The 15,703-nt window shown below is 42.2% G+C and overlaps 1 protein-coding gene and 1 long non-coding RNA gene across 2 annotated transcripts in view; one reads left to right on the top strand and one right to left on the bottom strand.

Annotated features, from left to right (window-relative positions):
• LOC109277750 (uncharacterized) overlaps positions 1-11,410 on the bottom strand; it is a 29,385-nt gene extending 17,975 nt beyond the window's left edge. Inside the window, exon 1 of the long non-coding RNA XR_002085304.2 lies at positions 11,297-11,410. This is a non-coding gene — a long non-coding RNA (uncharacterized LOC109277750). The remainder of the gene's footprint in view (positions 1-11,296) is intronic.
• Positions 11,013-12,724, top strand: LOC128772516 (growth-regulated alpha protein-like). Its single transcript, XM_053901486.1, has 4 exons — positions 11,013-11,229; positions 11,317-11,440; positions 11,553-11,636; positions 12,475-12,724. Exons 1-4 carry the CDS (start codon positions 11,142-11,144, stop codon positions 12,482-12,484), a joined length of 306 nt encoding a protein of 101 aa, XP_053757461.1. The 5' UTR covers positions 11,013-11,141; the 3' UTR covers positions 12,485-12,724.
• Positions 12,725-15,703: the final 2,979 nt, after the last annotated feature.

The raw sequence follows: 15,703 nt of genomic DNA, 5'->3' as shown, positions 1-15,703 counted from the left end.
CGTTGGGCTCTGTGCTGACAGCTCAGAGCCTGAAGGCTGCTTCAGATTCTATGTCCCCATCTCTCTCTGTCCCTCTTCCACTTGTGTCCTGTTTGTGTCTCTCAAAAATAAATAAATATTAAAAAAAAATAAAAATAAATTAAAAAGATTAACATGACAGATACAAGTTGTATTTTCCATTCATGGTAACAGCTAAAAGAAAATCAAATAACAAAACCACAATGCTTATCAACCAGCATATAAGATTCTAAAATTATAAAAGTATAAGATTATAAAACATTCAGGAGATTTGGTGATTGGGAGCCTGGCGAAACTGTTTACTCAGTAAAGAAAACAAGGAGAAGAAAGGAACTTTGGCTGTAACCTTGTGAAATGTTTATCTCTTTGCTGAAGCAGACACGTGGGCATTAGGCTCTTATTAGCCAGGGTTGCCATAAGAGATAGTAAAACTTGAAAGCAGAGTTGGAGGAATCAGCTCTTATCAGCTGTGTGGGAGAATCAGTTTTCTTGTTGCAGTAATTCTAAGGATGAAGATGGGATCAGTGGGGAAAAAAGGCAATAAAGCAGTTTATCCATCTCACCAATAGAAAAGTGATTAGACTCCATTGCAATTATTTATCTGCTCCTTCTTTTAGATCAGGGAATAAGGATCTTGCCTTCTCTTCATTCTCTCTTCCAGAAAAATGCCTAGCAGAGTAGATGCTAAAGAAATGTTGGTTTATATTTATTAACTACATGGAAACAGGAATGCAGTTAGTGCTACGACACAGAGGTGCAGTGGGGTGCTGGATAAGGCATCTTGCCAAGAGAAAGTGGGTTCAACATTAAAGACTCTGTTTTCCCTCACCTGACTTTGTGAGGCCCAGAGATTTCGCCCAGTCATTCATAGACATTACAACACCTTCATGCCATTTACCCTATTGATGATTTGCATGATTTTTAAAAAATTTTTAATGTTTATTTATTTTTGAGATAGAGAGAGACAGAGCATGAGCAGGGCGGGGGCAGAGACAGGGAGACGTAGAATCTGAAGCAGGCTCCAGGCTCTGAGCTGGCAGCACAGAGCCCAACAGGGGGCTCGAACTCACGCTCAACCAACAAGACCTGGGCCGAAGTCAGACGCTTAACTTACTGAGCCACCCAGACGCCTTGGTATGATTTTTTAGTTAGAGCCACATCTATAGCTATCAGGAAATCTGCCCCCTTCATCTGTCCAACCGCACCCTTCCATCACACAGAGATGCTATAAATCATACTCATTACACATGATTTGACTGCAGATATTCACAGCCGATGTGTAACATACACATAATTAAAGTACACACAACCAAGCCACCCTTTCTCCACTTCTACCATAATTCCCACCATATTTAACTGTATCTCATATTTCTTTAACATCCTCAACTACTTCGGGAGTATCAATCAATGAACTAGCACAGTCACACATCAGCCGAACGACCCCTTTGAAATAACTATTATTCAGAATCCTCTGTCTCCCAGATTACCTGAGTATATGGACAGAGCCTAGAAGGAAAAGATAAAAACAAAATATTTCGGGCCAAAAAATGTTAGGTAATGAATACTGGAATATTGTAGCTAGTGAATATTGGAAAATACTGTGGACAGCGTGCTCAATATCTAGTTTTTATGATGATTCATACATTTCCTAAGTTGAAATCTGTATCTTTATGCCATGCGTGCAGTTTTGTTTTTTATGCTTTATACATTCATCTTTTGACTTCCTAAATTTTGTTTTCATAATACCATAATGTCATGATGGTGTTTTCATCTCCCAAACAAATTCCTTGTGTGATTATTTCTAAGAAAACTTTTTTCACTTCCTTATTCTTTTGCAATTTTGGCAAGCCTGTATTTCTTCCTGTTACTCTATATGATCATGATGTCATTCATTTACTGAGCACCGCTTCTGGAAAGTTCAGGAAACAATTTTAAGAAAATGGAGACAAAAAGCAATTTATAAAAACATTTTAAGAACCAATAAACCTCAAAAAATCTGACAAAAACTAATGTATCAAATGGTTCTCAGTGTTTACTGAATGATTTTAAGTATTTGTAGACTGATCATACCATCAGATGATCATGTCAGCAACAGAAAAATGAGTGATCTTACATTGCAGAAGAAAGCAGACAGGATAAATAAATTTATGTTAGAAACTGACTTCATCCAATGTCATATCTCCTAGTATAACTGTCACTGTGCCTAGCACACATAGATGGATCAAAAAAAAAAAAAATACATGAGGTAAATAGCAATTATCCATTCACTTTCTGCCCAGATCTTGTACCTTTAATTAAATGGACCTGCCCATCTATCATGAAGCAGATGGTCTATAAAGGTCAAACACATTCCAACTCCATATGTGGCAGTCAACCTGGACCTCCTTTGCTTAATTCCTGACATGGTTCCGGTGCTCTGGCTTTGAATATATTTGTGGGTCCTACTTGTGTTTTTTGGACATGTTGGCAGACCATGGCCTCAGAATTTTCTAGAGAATTTGGTTCAGACTCATTTCTCTGGCTCCCCCAGATAAGATACTCTTCAATTCTTACACTGTAATTTAAATTCTGGCTCATCTGGGTTCACCCATGTCCCCAGAAAGGTTTTACTCAGATGCTGAGTGTCAAAAGAGGCAAAAGTAAGGAAATCTAAGCTGTTGGCAATCCTTCAAAGATGGTTCCCTGATGTCCCAACGTCAGGACACATTGGTTACATGAAACAGTGGCCTGAAACCATTTATTCATGCATTGTTTCAAAAACATTAGTCAAATACTTTATATGAACCACACTCATACTGGAGATGGGATGCAAAGAGAAATGAGATATGATAGCTTCTTTGCAGAATACATAATCCAACATAGGAGTAGGTAAACCAGTGGTTCCCAACAACATGATCTGTATCCAAGGGCCAAGATAATCCCTTGGACAGCGTTATGAACTTTCTGATGGAAGTGACATTTGAAATGGTTCCTGAGTGACAAGCAGACACCTCTGGGCCGGGCCTAAATTCCTGTTCTCTCTGCACTTCCTGCTTCAATGTTAAACTCCAACCTAAAAAAATAAACTGCTTATTTTTGTAGTCATGTCATACCACACTGCTTCCAGCTTCCATGTCTTTGCTTATTTGGTCCTCTGTTTCTGGAATGGGTCCCCTACCCACTCACCTTAGGTAGCACCCTCCTCCAGAATGTTTTCTCTGACAGCTCCCACCCTTCCAAGAAAGGGAATCAGAGCCCCCCGCCTCCTCTGAGTGTCTATAAAGTTCTGTGCATCGCCATGTATCGTATCCAGGCAACTCCTTATCTTTTTGTCTTCCTTCTATAGACTGTGAGTTTGGTAGTGACAGAGAATATCTTTTTCCCTCTATGAAGCCTAATTTATTCCTTAGCTTGTAAGTGGTAGGTAAATGTTGAAGGAATAAATGGATAAGTGGGTTAAAAATAGAGTAAATAGAACTACTTGTGTTGGCAAGTTATCTGTAGCAGAAATATGACAGATGAATGGTGTTAAGCCAGACTAGCAAGAGACAGATACCTAATTTAAATGGTGTGAAAGAAAGAGAGAAAGAGAGAGGAAGGAAGGAAGGAAGGAAGGAAGGAAGGAAGGAAGGAAGGAAGGAATCAGGTAGGCAGGAAGGGAATGTTGGCTTACATAGATAGCATCCACAAATAAATCAGAGCCACCTAGAGGCCATGGGTGCCCAAACAACGTCCTTTGTAATTTTCTCCCATGTCATGTGCCTTCCTCTGGGCCAGTTTCATTCTCAGACAGACTCTCCCCAAGCACTGGCTCACCTCTGGGTCCCATGTTGCCAGTTTAGCAGCCCTAGGAAGAATTAAGGACTTCTTTTTCAATTATTTCAACAAAAATTCTAAGGATTGCTTCTCATTTGAAAGGGCTTAGGTGACTTGCCCATCTCTGAGTCAATCAGCAGGGCTTAAGGGTGGGCCCCAACAGGAAGGAACTGAGAAATGGGTCATCCCCTGAACTTCATGGATTGAGAGCAGGTGAAACTAGGGTGTGTTACCAGGGAAAAGAGAAAGAGGAGCCCAACACACCGTATCTGAGGAGACTGAATAGAGAGGTTGGCCCGATTCCTGGTACACACTAATGCCTTTGGCCTGTACGGTGAATGGATCCAGGAATTTAATACCATGTTCAGACATGGTCACTCTTCTCCCCTCAGAGCCAGAATTATTACATCAGAAGAGATCATTTTAGGCAAGCTATGCCCTTTCCTGCTTGCCAATCAGCATGGGCAGCAGTGTCTCAGCCTGGGTGCCCACCTGCCCTCCCCCCCCCCCCCCCCCCCGCCCCCAAAGCAGAACCTGAGTCATCAGCTCACCATACAGGCAGATTTATTCGAGGAAATGTTCCCAAGGCTGGGACGGGAGAACTGGGAAGAGTGAAACAGAGCGTAGGCATCTGGGTTCAGTCCTCCTGGGGATCTTGTGAGAAGTCATGTACAGTATCTGCCTAAAACATGAAAGAGGAGGAAATATTTATCGTTGCCTCCTGTCCCAAATTGGCAAGAGATTTTCCACAGCAGTGACAGAGAAACTTTGCGGCAAAAAGGCGTCTGGCGCAGCTATGGCGAGGACTTGTAAATGTATACCTGCACGCAGCTGGTTGCGTGCGTTTACCAGGGTAAAACAGTGGGCCTAGATGATGTAACATCCTAGATTTTACTAATTGTTGATTCCGAAAGATTGGTAAGAAGTACTGGGGGCAAATGGAATTTAACCACCAAAGCATCCATTTTTGAAAAAAGACTCTTCCATTTCTTAAGAGTCTTGCTTGTATTGGTTTAAAGCAATGTGCACAAAGGGGCACCTGAGTGGCTCAGTTGGTTAAGCATCCGGCTCTTGGTTTCAGCTCAGGTCATCATCTCAAGGTTCATGAGTTCCAGAACCCACCAACCGCCCCCCCTCCTCCCTGCCTGCTTGAGATTCTCTCTCCCCATCTCTCCCTGCCCCTCCCCCACTCACTCTGTCTGTCTCTCTCAAAATAAACTTAAAAAAAAACGAATGTGCATAAAACCTTGATGTTTAACTCTTGCGGAAGTAATTGACTCAGAGAAGCACACAGTCAAACAAGAGAATGGATTTGTTCGTTGTAGTAGGCCGTAGCAGTCCTGTGCTTATAAATATTTCTGCATTTTGGTTGAGAAAGATTTCATGGATTTAAGTGGCATATTACAGAAAAAATAACAACCAAAAAGGAACCTTTTCCTTTTTACCTCATTTTCAAGAACAAGCGGCATTAAATCGTTCCTGGAAGTTTAATTCTGCACAAGCCACAAGTGTTTGCTGCTTCTTGACATGCTCCATTTACTTCTACTTTTTTTTGTTTGTTTGTTTTGGCAGCTTCTGTAGATAAATTGGAGTTTCTGATGTCCCTGAACACCCTCGTTTACGTCAGTTTTAGGTCAGTCTGGAGATCATTACAGCAAAAACACTTTCTGTTTTTCTTTTTCTGTTTTTAAAAAATTTTTTTAAAGTGTTTATTTTTGAGAGAGAGAGAGAGACAGACAGAGACAGAGTGTGAGCTGGTGAGGATCAGAGAAAGAGGAAGACACAGAATCTGAAGCAGGCTCCAGGCTCTAAGCTGTCAGCACAGAGCCCAATGCGTGCTCGAACTCACGAGACTTGAAATCATGAGCTGAGCTCAATTTGGACGGACGCCCAACTGACTGAGCCACCCAGGCACCCCCTTTGTTGTTTTTTTTTTTATTTACATGAAGTTGAGAGATTTGTACAGTATGACTTGTGCTGAAGCCCAACTATTTGAGCCTATAAAACATGATGAAATGTTCAAACCGGGGTAGCAGATATTTCAGATTTTCATACCTGAGCAAATACGAACTCAACAAACATTCACTTTTCTTTAAGAAGCTACCAGTAAAGCATGCATGTCCACTGATTTCATTTTGGTGGTGTTCGAAATTGATACAGAGAACAAACTTTTTTAAAAAATGATCTTTTTATTTTGAAGTAATTTTAAGTTCACAAAATTTGTAAAAATAGTACAGTTTCTGTGCACCCTTCACTCAGTTTCCCGGGTTGCAAACACTTGACATTAACAGGGAACATTTGCCAAAGCTTAAGAAACCAAAATTGGCACATTATTATTATTATTTTAAGTTTATTCATTTGTGAGAGAGAGAGAGAAAGAGAGAGACAGAGCGTGAGTGGGAGAGGGGCAGACAGGGAGACATAGAATCCAAAGCAGGCTCCAGCTCTGAGCTGTCAGCACAGAGCCCTTTGAGGGGCTCGAACCCACGAACTTGCACATCATGACCTGAGCCGAAGTTGGACACTTAACCGACAGAGCCACATGGCACATTATTACTACTATTAATGAAAACTCCAGACTTGATTGGACTTCACCAGATTTTCCACTTATTGTCCACTTTCTGCTCCAGGACCCAACCCAGGATGCCACCCTCAGTGAGTTATGTCCCCCACTTCCCTCTGAACTGTGACAGTCTCTGAGTCTTTCCTTATTTGTCATGACTTTGACGTTTTTGAAGAGTTCTAGTCAGCTATTTAATATTCCTCAATTTAGGTTTAAAGGATGTTTTCTCATGGCTAGATAGAGTTACAAACTCTGGGGGAAAGTACCAAAGAGCTGAAGTGCCCTTTTCATCATATCATATCAGGAGGTACATGATATCCACTTAATACCAAGTGACACCATTAACCTTTATCCTTTAGTTAAGGGGAGGTTTACCAGATTTCTCCACGTTCAAATTACTTGGTTTTCGGAATTGGACAATTTAAGAAAATGCAACAACGTATATGAACAGGTTATAACAGGAGAGAATTATGCTATTAGTGAAACAAAACCATGCAAGATGTATGATCATTTTGCTGTGCTCACAGTTTAAAATATTAAATTTGAACCACTCGGCTAGGAGGATAACAGTGTTTTTTTTGTTTTTGTTTTTGATTTTGTTAAATCACTCCTCTCTAGGAATTCTTAACTGTGTATCACAGAGCATCTTTATCATAGCATTATGGTTAAAAGCCATTCTCTCTGAGTGTGAGTGCTGGACTCAATATCCTGTGACTTTGGGAAAGTTACTTAACCTCTCTTCGCTTTAGTTTTTATATTTGTAAACTTAAAGCCCCATAAACATAACCTTAAAGTCCCATAATAATATCTATTTCACAGGGTTGTTTGGAAGATTGAATGAGTCAATATTTGTAAAAACCCTTAGAAAAGCACCTGCAATTAAGCACAAAATAAATGTGCTGCACCTTGGAGTAGGTGCAGAGGCTTAGTAACTAACCCATAGTATGTGGCAACTAAATAAAGGAAGTGGTCTGTTTCGTATTTACTCAGAATCCTGTAGACTCTTATTCATTAGCTACTATGTTTGTTGAATAAAAACTCAAATTTTCAGCGACTTTGTTAAAGTTTATTCTGCAGAACAAACAAAAGTTAAGAGATTATAGAAAAAATAGTCTCTTCATGACTTTCTGATTTTATAAACTTCATAAAATGAGGCTGTCTTACATTTACAAGTAGAAAACAAAGCAATGCACCTTTCAAGTTTTAAAGAATGCTTTTGGATTACTGGCCAGTTTCACATCAAATCCCAGAGCACAATTTATATATAACAAGGGGAGACCCACACAGACTCAATTACTCATAAGCTAGTCTCATATTTACAACTTTCAGGATTTTTTGTTCTCCCTTCTTACTGCTTAACACAAATTTTGATCTTTCAATTTCCCTAGTTTTTCCTGTCAGGAACATACTGACAAAGGCTAGAATGTCTTTAAAGATAGTCATCTTTTCCAACAAATGCGATGAAGAGTCTTTAAGTCAAACTCCTTTTTATAGATGAAGTGATTGGAACTAGGACCACAAACTAAATCAGTGGTAGAGCTCAACAGTAAAATTGGAAAATTGAAAACTCCCGGGTAAGTGTATCTCCTGGTAGAGTACAGTTGTGCCTTCCTTTCAGGAAGCCTAATACAGAACATTTTTTTTTGGGGGGGGGGGGGGCTAAAATATTTTGATCTGCAATAGACAAGATATTTTCATTTATAAGGGTACAGATAATTTTACATTCACTAGTAGTACTTCACAGCAAATGAAATACAGTATGTAATTAACTAAGCAACATCCATAGGCTATTGCTCCCCCTTCAAAAGTTCCTGAAAGTCTTAGTTCTCATGATAGCACAGGATCCCTGCATATAACTTCGTTTTACCCTATATTCACTCAACACCTTCTGTTTTCCCGAATTTTGTCCCTATTTCACACTTTCATGACTTTTTTTAAAAACTAAAGCAAAATTAGTGAGGAAAAATGTTCACAATTACTTGGAGAACTGTGTAGCTTTGAGTTTTGAGTGTGTAGGAAACAATTGGTTTACAACATCTGATGGATTTCGTTTTCATTGCCATGTTAGAGTAACTATTTCTCCCCAAGAGGGAGAGATTCAACAAGTAAGTATTTAAAAAGAAGAAAAAGGAGAGGAAGAAAAGGAAGAGAAGGAAAAGAAGAAAAGGAAGAGAAAAGGGAGAAAGAAATTTTTGTTCTTGTCTTTGTCTATTCTTGTGGTAGTTGGTTTTCCTTTTTATTTTTTAAAAGTAAACTCTACCCTCAACTTGGGGCTCGAGCTCAGGCTCTGAGATCAAGAGTCCAATACTCTTCCAACTGAGGTAGCCAGGTATCTCTGTTTTAGTCTTTTAAGGTGAATATGCTCATTTTCATTTTTACACATGAATTGAAATTACTTCGTCTTTTTTTTATTTTTTTGCCTTTGTCCTGTGTTTGCTGTTTATTATTTTATTATTTTTTTAATTTTATTTTTTAATTTTTTTACATCCAAATTTACATTACAAATTTTAAATTTACATCCAAATTAGTTAACATATAGTGCAACAATGATTTCAGGAGTAGATTCCTTAGGGCCCCTTAACCATTTAGCCCATCCCCCCCCCCCCCCACAATCCCTCCAGTAACCCTCAGTTTGTTCTCCATATTTATGAGTCTCTTCTGTTTTGCCCCCCTCCCTGTTTTTATATTATTTTTGTTTCCCTTCCCTTATGTTCATCTGTTTTGTCTCCTAAAGTCCTCATATGAGTGAAGTCATGTGATATTTGTCTTTCTCTGACTAATTTCACTTAGCATAATACTCATGTAGTTGCAAATGGCAAGATTTCATTCTTTTTGATTGCCGAGTAATATGCCATTGTATATATATATATATATATATATATATCTCACCTCTTCTTTATCCATTCATCCATCAACGGACATTTGGGCTCTTTCCATACTTTGGCTATTGTTGATAGTGCTGCTATAAACATGGGGGTGCATGTGCCTCTTCAAAACAGCACACCTGTATCCCTTGGATAAATGCCTAGTAGTGCAATTGCTGGGTTGTAGGGTAGTTCTATTTTTAGTTTTTTGAGGAACCTCCATACTGTTTTCCAGAGTGGCTGCACCAGCTTGCATTCCCACTAATACAGAACATTTTAAATGTGAAAAGAAAAATTGGGGAGTGAACCTTTCCATTACAATTGTTTTTTTTTTCTTTATGGAAGGATTTACAACGGGTTGAGTTTCTGTTTGGGCAATGCTGGGAAAAGTTATTCCACTCACTTAATGAACATTTATAAAGTGTTTAATCTGCACCACCTCTCACAAATGTTGACTCATTTCTCATAACTATCTTGGTGTGGACAGAGAAATGTTTAACAACTTGCAGGTGATAGGTGGTTTCGCTAAGGGCTCAGTGGCCAGCTGCCGGGAGCAGGCTCTTACCCACTAAGCTGGGCAGTCTGGGAGCCCTGTTCCTACATACCCATCTCTGGGCCAGAGGTCATTCTTGTTTGTTCCCCCCTTCCCGCATGGGATTCCACGTGTCCAAGAGGTCTGAATCCAACCTGGAGAATTACACTTAAACCCTCTCTACCTAATATTGAATTCGTCAGATTTCTCTAAAACTTCTGGTGAAAAAATAGCAAAGGTGTCAGCTTCAGAGACTGAAATTCCTAGTACGAAAACAGACAAGTCACTGTTGCTAGAGAAAGGGAGACCAGCCCTGAGGGTTGTGTGGTAACGGATTTTTGAGGGTGATGTGGCGGTTCATGTGAGGGTGCCACACAGCAGGTACCCGCTCACTGGGGACCTTGTGCTGCTTTGTTCCCGGAAAGACCAGAACTCGTGAATTCCGGGAGCCTGGCCAACTTGCCCCTCTCCAGCTTGAGACTGATGGCCGGTCCCGTATTCCATAGCTCAAATTTGAACCTCTCATGCATGGAAAAAGAGATTTTCCGGGATTTAGGGCATTCCAACATTTTGGAGTACAAGGAAGTTCAGCAGTATACAAAAGAAGAACAAAAAGGTCATGTTACAGCCCTCTCCTTTCACTGAAATCCACACTGGAATCGACTCTAGACACTGATTCTTATTCCCACCAAATGGAAAACATAACCAAGGTAATCTAAGTGTGGTTTGAGAATATACAAGAGAAACAGTTTGAACATTTTTCTCTGGAATCCGAGACGCTGGCTGTATTTTTGACAGCATTCCTTTCAGGCGTAGGACCTGTGCAAGACGGAATTCAGAGACAGAATATACAGAGACGGAAGGTAGAGAGCTAAGCAAAATTTACCCCCTCGCTATCCTTAATTCCCCCAAATCTGATCACTAACGAGGCAGAACTCTCCCTCCAAAACTGCCGCGCCACCCCTGTCCCGGGCTCACAGATCCGCCCCCAGCTCCTCTCCCAGCGCCCGGGGATCCCTGGGCGCCCACGGTCGCCGCACCCTCCCCCGCGGTGGCAGCCGCCGCCGGGCGGCCACTCACGCCCCCTTTGCGCATTGGGGCGGACAACGGTCTCTGAGTCGCCGGCACCCGCGGGCGGGTCCCCCTCCACCCCGGGGGCGGGGCCGCGCGAACCTTCTGCACCCGGGAATGACCCGGGGCGCCGGGAATTTCCCTGCCCCCCCACTGCGCCCTGCGCCGCGCCGCACCGAGTCGACAGGGGATAAAAGCGGTTCTCCCGGCTCGGGGAGCCACAGAGTCCGCTCCGCCAGCCCTCCCGCTAGCCGTCCAGCTCCAGCCACCGCCGCCGCGACTCCCCGAGCTGAGCCCCATGGCCCGCACCGCGACCCGCGCTCCCCGGCTCCTCGGCGCCGCGCTGCTGCTCCTGCTCCTGGTCCCCGCCGCCCGGCGCGCCGCAGGTGAGGCCCGGAGCCCGCGGGGGGACGGGGTGGGGGAGGGGTGCGCGCCCCGGGGCCGCTCGCTCACCCGGCCTGCTCTCCCCGCAGGGGCGCCCGTCGTCACCGAGCTGCGCTGCCAGTGCCTGCAGACCGTGCAGGGCATTCACCTCAAGAACATCCAGAGCGTCAAGGTGACGCCGTCCGGCCCCCACTGCGCCCACACCGAAGTCATGTAAGTGACGCCCCGCGCTGCCGCCGTCCTGGCCGTTCCCCCCGCCCGCCCCCGTGCCCCCCACCCCGCGGCCCGGCCTCCCGCCAACGGGGACTCTGCCTTGTCTCCGCAGAGCCACTCTCAAGAACGGACACGAAGCCTGTCTCAACCCCGAAGCCCCCATGGTCAAGAGAATCATCGAAAAGATGCTAAGCAAGTGAGTTATGCTTTCTGTTGACGCGTGCCGCTAGAGTCCTTGGTCACGGATCCTGGCAAATGCGTCCAGGAAGTTTGATCAAGAAAACTTGATCAGTCCTTTGCTGAAGGACTGAAAAATCTGTTTCACACTAAATTTGCTGTTCAGGTTATTCATCCGCTTTGTTGCGGGAAGAATATTTCTAGTGCCCTTTCTCCCCATTCAAACGAATGTGGGTAAACCTGCTTTTATTACAGTTATTGGTGTTGGTCAGTTACATTAAAAAGCTTTCCACCTGTTAAGAAACATAGGCATGCCCCCCCCCCCCCCCCCCATTCCTTCTGGGCTTCACGTCTGCAAAGCAAAATCCTTGGTGTTGTGCAACATAGGCTCTAAAGCTTAGAGGTGAAGAGCAGGCACCTCGTAGTGACACTGTACTAGGAACAAATCTGGATTCTTTCACCTATCAGACATGTGACCCAAGGATGATGACGATGACGATGATGATGATGAATCTAAAGCTTCTGTATGCCCAGGAAAAGAGTAAACCGTAGTAACTACCATATGGGGTTGCTATGAGGCTGAAGGGAGGCCCAGTGTGACAGAGAGAAACACGTTGTGGCTGTTTGTAGCCAATAATTGAGCCGAGACCACAGGCTCCACCTACATTCCCAAATGAAAGCATCCAAGAGCTTAGAGGTCTCTGCCACACAGTGTAGGCAGTAGCCTTTAGATGCCAGGCTGGGGAAACTAGCTTCAGAAAACTCTGGAACGTCACGGTTGGGACAGGAGAGGGGTGCTGTGCCAGCCAGCTTTCCTGAGCAGTACTAAGGATGACATTTTTCTCATTATCGGGCAGCTCCAACTGACCAGAGGAAGGCGGAAGCAGACTGGTGGCTGCACCTGAATCCGGCCTTGCCCTTACAGGAATCAAAGAGGAAAAAGTGGAATCGTCAGCGCCCAGTGCCACCAGAATTGGGTCTCATACGTTTTGAGTGTCTCTTAGGAGAAGCCTCCGATTTATTTATTTATTTATTTGTTGGTGGGCTGGTTTTCAGAGATTCTCTGCCACTATTTTACATGCAACGTAATTATAGGCTGCGATTGAATCTCTTTGCGGCACTGTGCCGTTATTTTTATTGTTTATTTTATGTTAAACCCAGCTTAGTTCAACCCTGATTTTTATTTACTTTGAAGGTAAAGGTTTGCACATATACCCAGTCATTAAATTAATACTTCTGAGGAACCCACAGCATACCAGCCACTGCGACAGTGGCTGGGGCATCCAAGTAGAGAGTGAGGTTGTTATCAGGCTGGGGGAATGTATGTGCACAACTATTTTTGTAATTGTTTAAAAGAATGGCTGTTATTTATTGAAATGATGTCACAGTATGTGGTCAACATTTCTCATGTTGAAGCTTTAGGAACTACAATGTTCTACATATCCTGTGGACATTTTATGTCTTTCCTGTAAGGCATAATGCCTTATTTATTGTTAAATATGCAGTGTTTCTCTATGTCTTATAACAGAGAGGCTCACATATTTATGGCTGTTTTTGAAAAGAACTTGAAAATAAAGTATTTCAAAATAAAAAAAAAATGTTTGTTTCATTTAGGGGCAAAAAGTCTATCTTTACTGGATCATCTGATGATTTATAGGAATATTTCTTGGCCTTTTTAAAAATTGTTTTTCCTCCTGGGCATTCAATTTGCTACACAGATAAGTCAAACTATAATTTATGCTTGACTTTACCTGATGATAGCTGTCATTTCATTTACCCAGGAATATGCTTGGGTTTCATTTACCCAGGAATATGCTTTTCCCAAGTATGGGTTTCCCTCTGTCCCTCAGTGTAAGAGTCACTGATATTTATTGCCATTTGTTACAAAGAGCTCCTCTCTACCCTACTACTCAATTTTCTCTCCTCAAAAGCATTTACATTCTTAGAGCAATCTTAACAAGGAGTCTCATTTAATTGCTTTTGCTAAATGAGTCTTCAAACAATTATTGACAATTTAATGAAGCTGGCAGGGAAATGGCCGTAAAGTGAATTTTTTCTTCAAACCTCAAATAAGTTGGGTCACCAGTAGAAGCACAAAAAGTGAATAGCTGAGTACTTTGTGTACAAAAAGATATAATTGACATTTGTGTTCAATTTTCTAAACTTCATTTATAAGTAACTGACACTGGGGTGCCTGGGTGGGTCAGTCGGTTGAGATCCCAACTCTTGATTGTGCTCAGGTCATGAACCCAGGGTGGCGGGATGGGGTTTGACCCTGAGCGTGAAGCCTGCTTAAGTCTCTCTCTCCCTCTCTCTCTCTCTCTCTCTCTCTCTCTCTCTCCCTCTCCCTCTCTTTCCCCCTCTCCCCCACCCAGGTGTTCTCTATCTCAATAGAAAAATAAATATATATATATATATATATATATATATATATATATATATATCTGCCACTGAGTTTAATGTTACTCCAATTCTTTATATCAATTTATCAAATAGTTTTAAGGTTTGAGTATATTCGTTCCCATCCTTCCTAGTGCAAATTTTATGGAACCTGATAGATTGTTTAGCCTGAGAAAGCCCTCTGGAAGTTGGTATCCAACTGCCCCAGGATGACACCAAGCACTTGATGTTTCCAAGACAAACAAGATTTGTACATAAAGAGAGGAAAGATGCCTATGATCTGAAACCACACTCCAAACCAGGAAAGGAAGAATGTTCGTGAATGTGTGGGGTGTGCTTGTCTCTGACTCAGGACTCATTCAGGAAATCCTGAGCCCTAGGTAAAAGTCTTCAGCAGAGGCCAGAAGGCAGGGCCGGCAGCCTCCATACCTAAGATCAGATTCTGCTTTGCCCAAGTAGCTGGGTAAATAAGGATTCTAAGTAGCAAGAAACAACCTGTGTGAGCTTTTTTTTCATAAAGTTAAAAATGGGAACCTCTTTGTAACTGCAGTGTTATTAGTTATCACTGAGATAAGAAGGAAGAAAATTTGTGAATGGTACAGAAGTAAATAAGGTAAAACGTTGCATTGCGAGTAACTTGTTCTGCGAGTGTTCCGCAAAAGGAGCAAACATTAACCTGATAAATGAGCCATGTCTTGAAATACGAGTAGTACGTGATGCCAAATGTCACATGATCACAATTGAGACAATGGTTCCTTCTCTCTTTCTCTGTCACACACACACACACACACACACACACACACACACACACACTGTGGGATTGTAGGTGATCGTCTTCCATGCTCGGATGCTCGGTCTCAGGCTGTGGTGTTTGGCAGAAATCAGTGATTTTTCGGAACGTTGGAAGGTGCCCACAACTGTCACTAGTGTGTTTTTTGTCGCTTCAAAGCACCTATGGACAGTCCTTTGCTTTTCCATATAAGAGTAAGCTTAGGAATGCTCTGCTTCATTCTAGGTCAGGCTGCTTCCAGATAGAGACCCTTTCCTCAGCAGTCGTATCACCAGTCACATTAAATACAGATAGGACAAGAGTTGATTCATACTGTACTGTAGTCAACACCTGTTAGTGATAGTGAAAATCATCCTACTTAATAACCCTCCTCCCTCTTGTCTCCCTCACACTAGTCACAAAGGTTTTCAAAGGTAAGTGTAGGTTAATTTATTTTTCTTCATATTTTGTATTTTCTTTATTATTTTGTATCATATTACAGTATTGTAATCATTTTTAGATGAATATTTTTGGGTTTGGGATGAATCATCTGCGTTTCCATTTTTTCTTATGGGGAAATTCGCTTTGATATACAAGTGCTTTGGATTACACGCATGTTTCCAGAACGAATTATGCTCGCAAACCAAAGTTTTACTGTAAATGCAAACCATTATTGAAGCTCCACAAATGCTAACATTTACTCCCTCACCCCAAGGTACGGGACATTGGAAACTATTTATAAGAGGGACCCCGAGGGCTCAATAACACCCTCACACCTAAGACCAGTTCTTACATTCAAACCCTGGCTTGAGCCTGCTGTACTGGCCACTGAGCTTTTGTCAGTATGGAACACACAACATAGAAAGGAGAAAGGAGATGTTCTGTTCATATGGTGGTTAAGGACATATGTTTCAAAG

The sequence above is a fragment of the Panthera pardus genome, unplaced genomic scaffold (assembly GCF_024362965.1).
Source record: "Panthera pardus isolate Hobbes unplaced genomic scaffold, ASM2436296v1 HiC_scaffold_13, whole genome shotgun sequence".
Classification (NCBI taxonomy): domain Eukaryota; kingdom Metazoa; phylum Chordata; class Mammalia; order Carnivora; family Felidae; genus Panthera; species Panthera pardus.
This window is presented reverse-complemented; position numbering and strand designations above follow the sequence as displayed.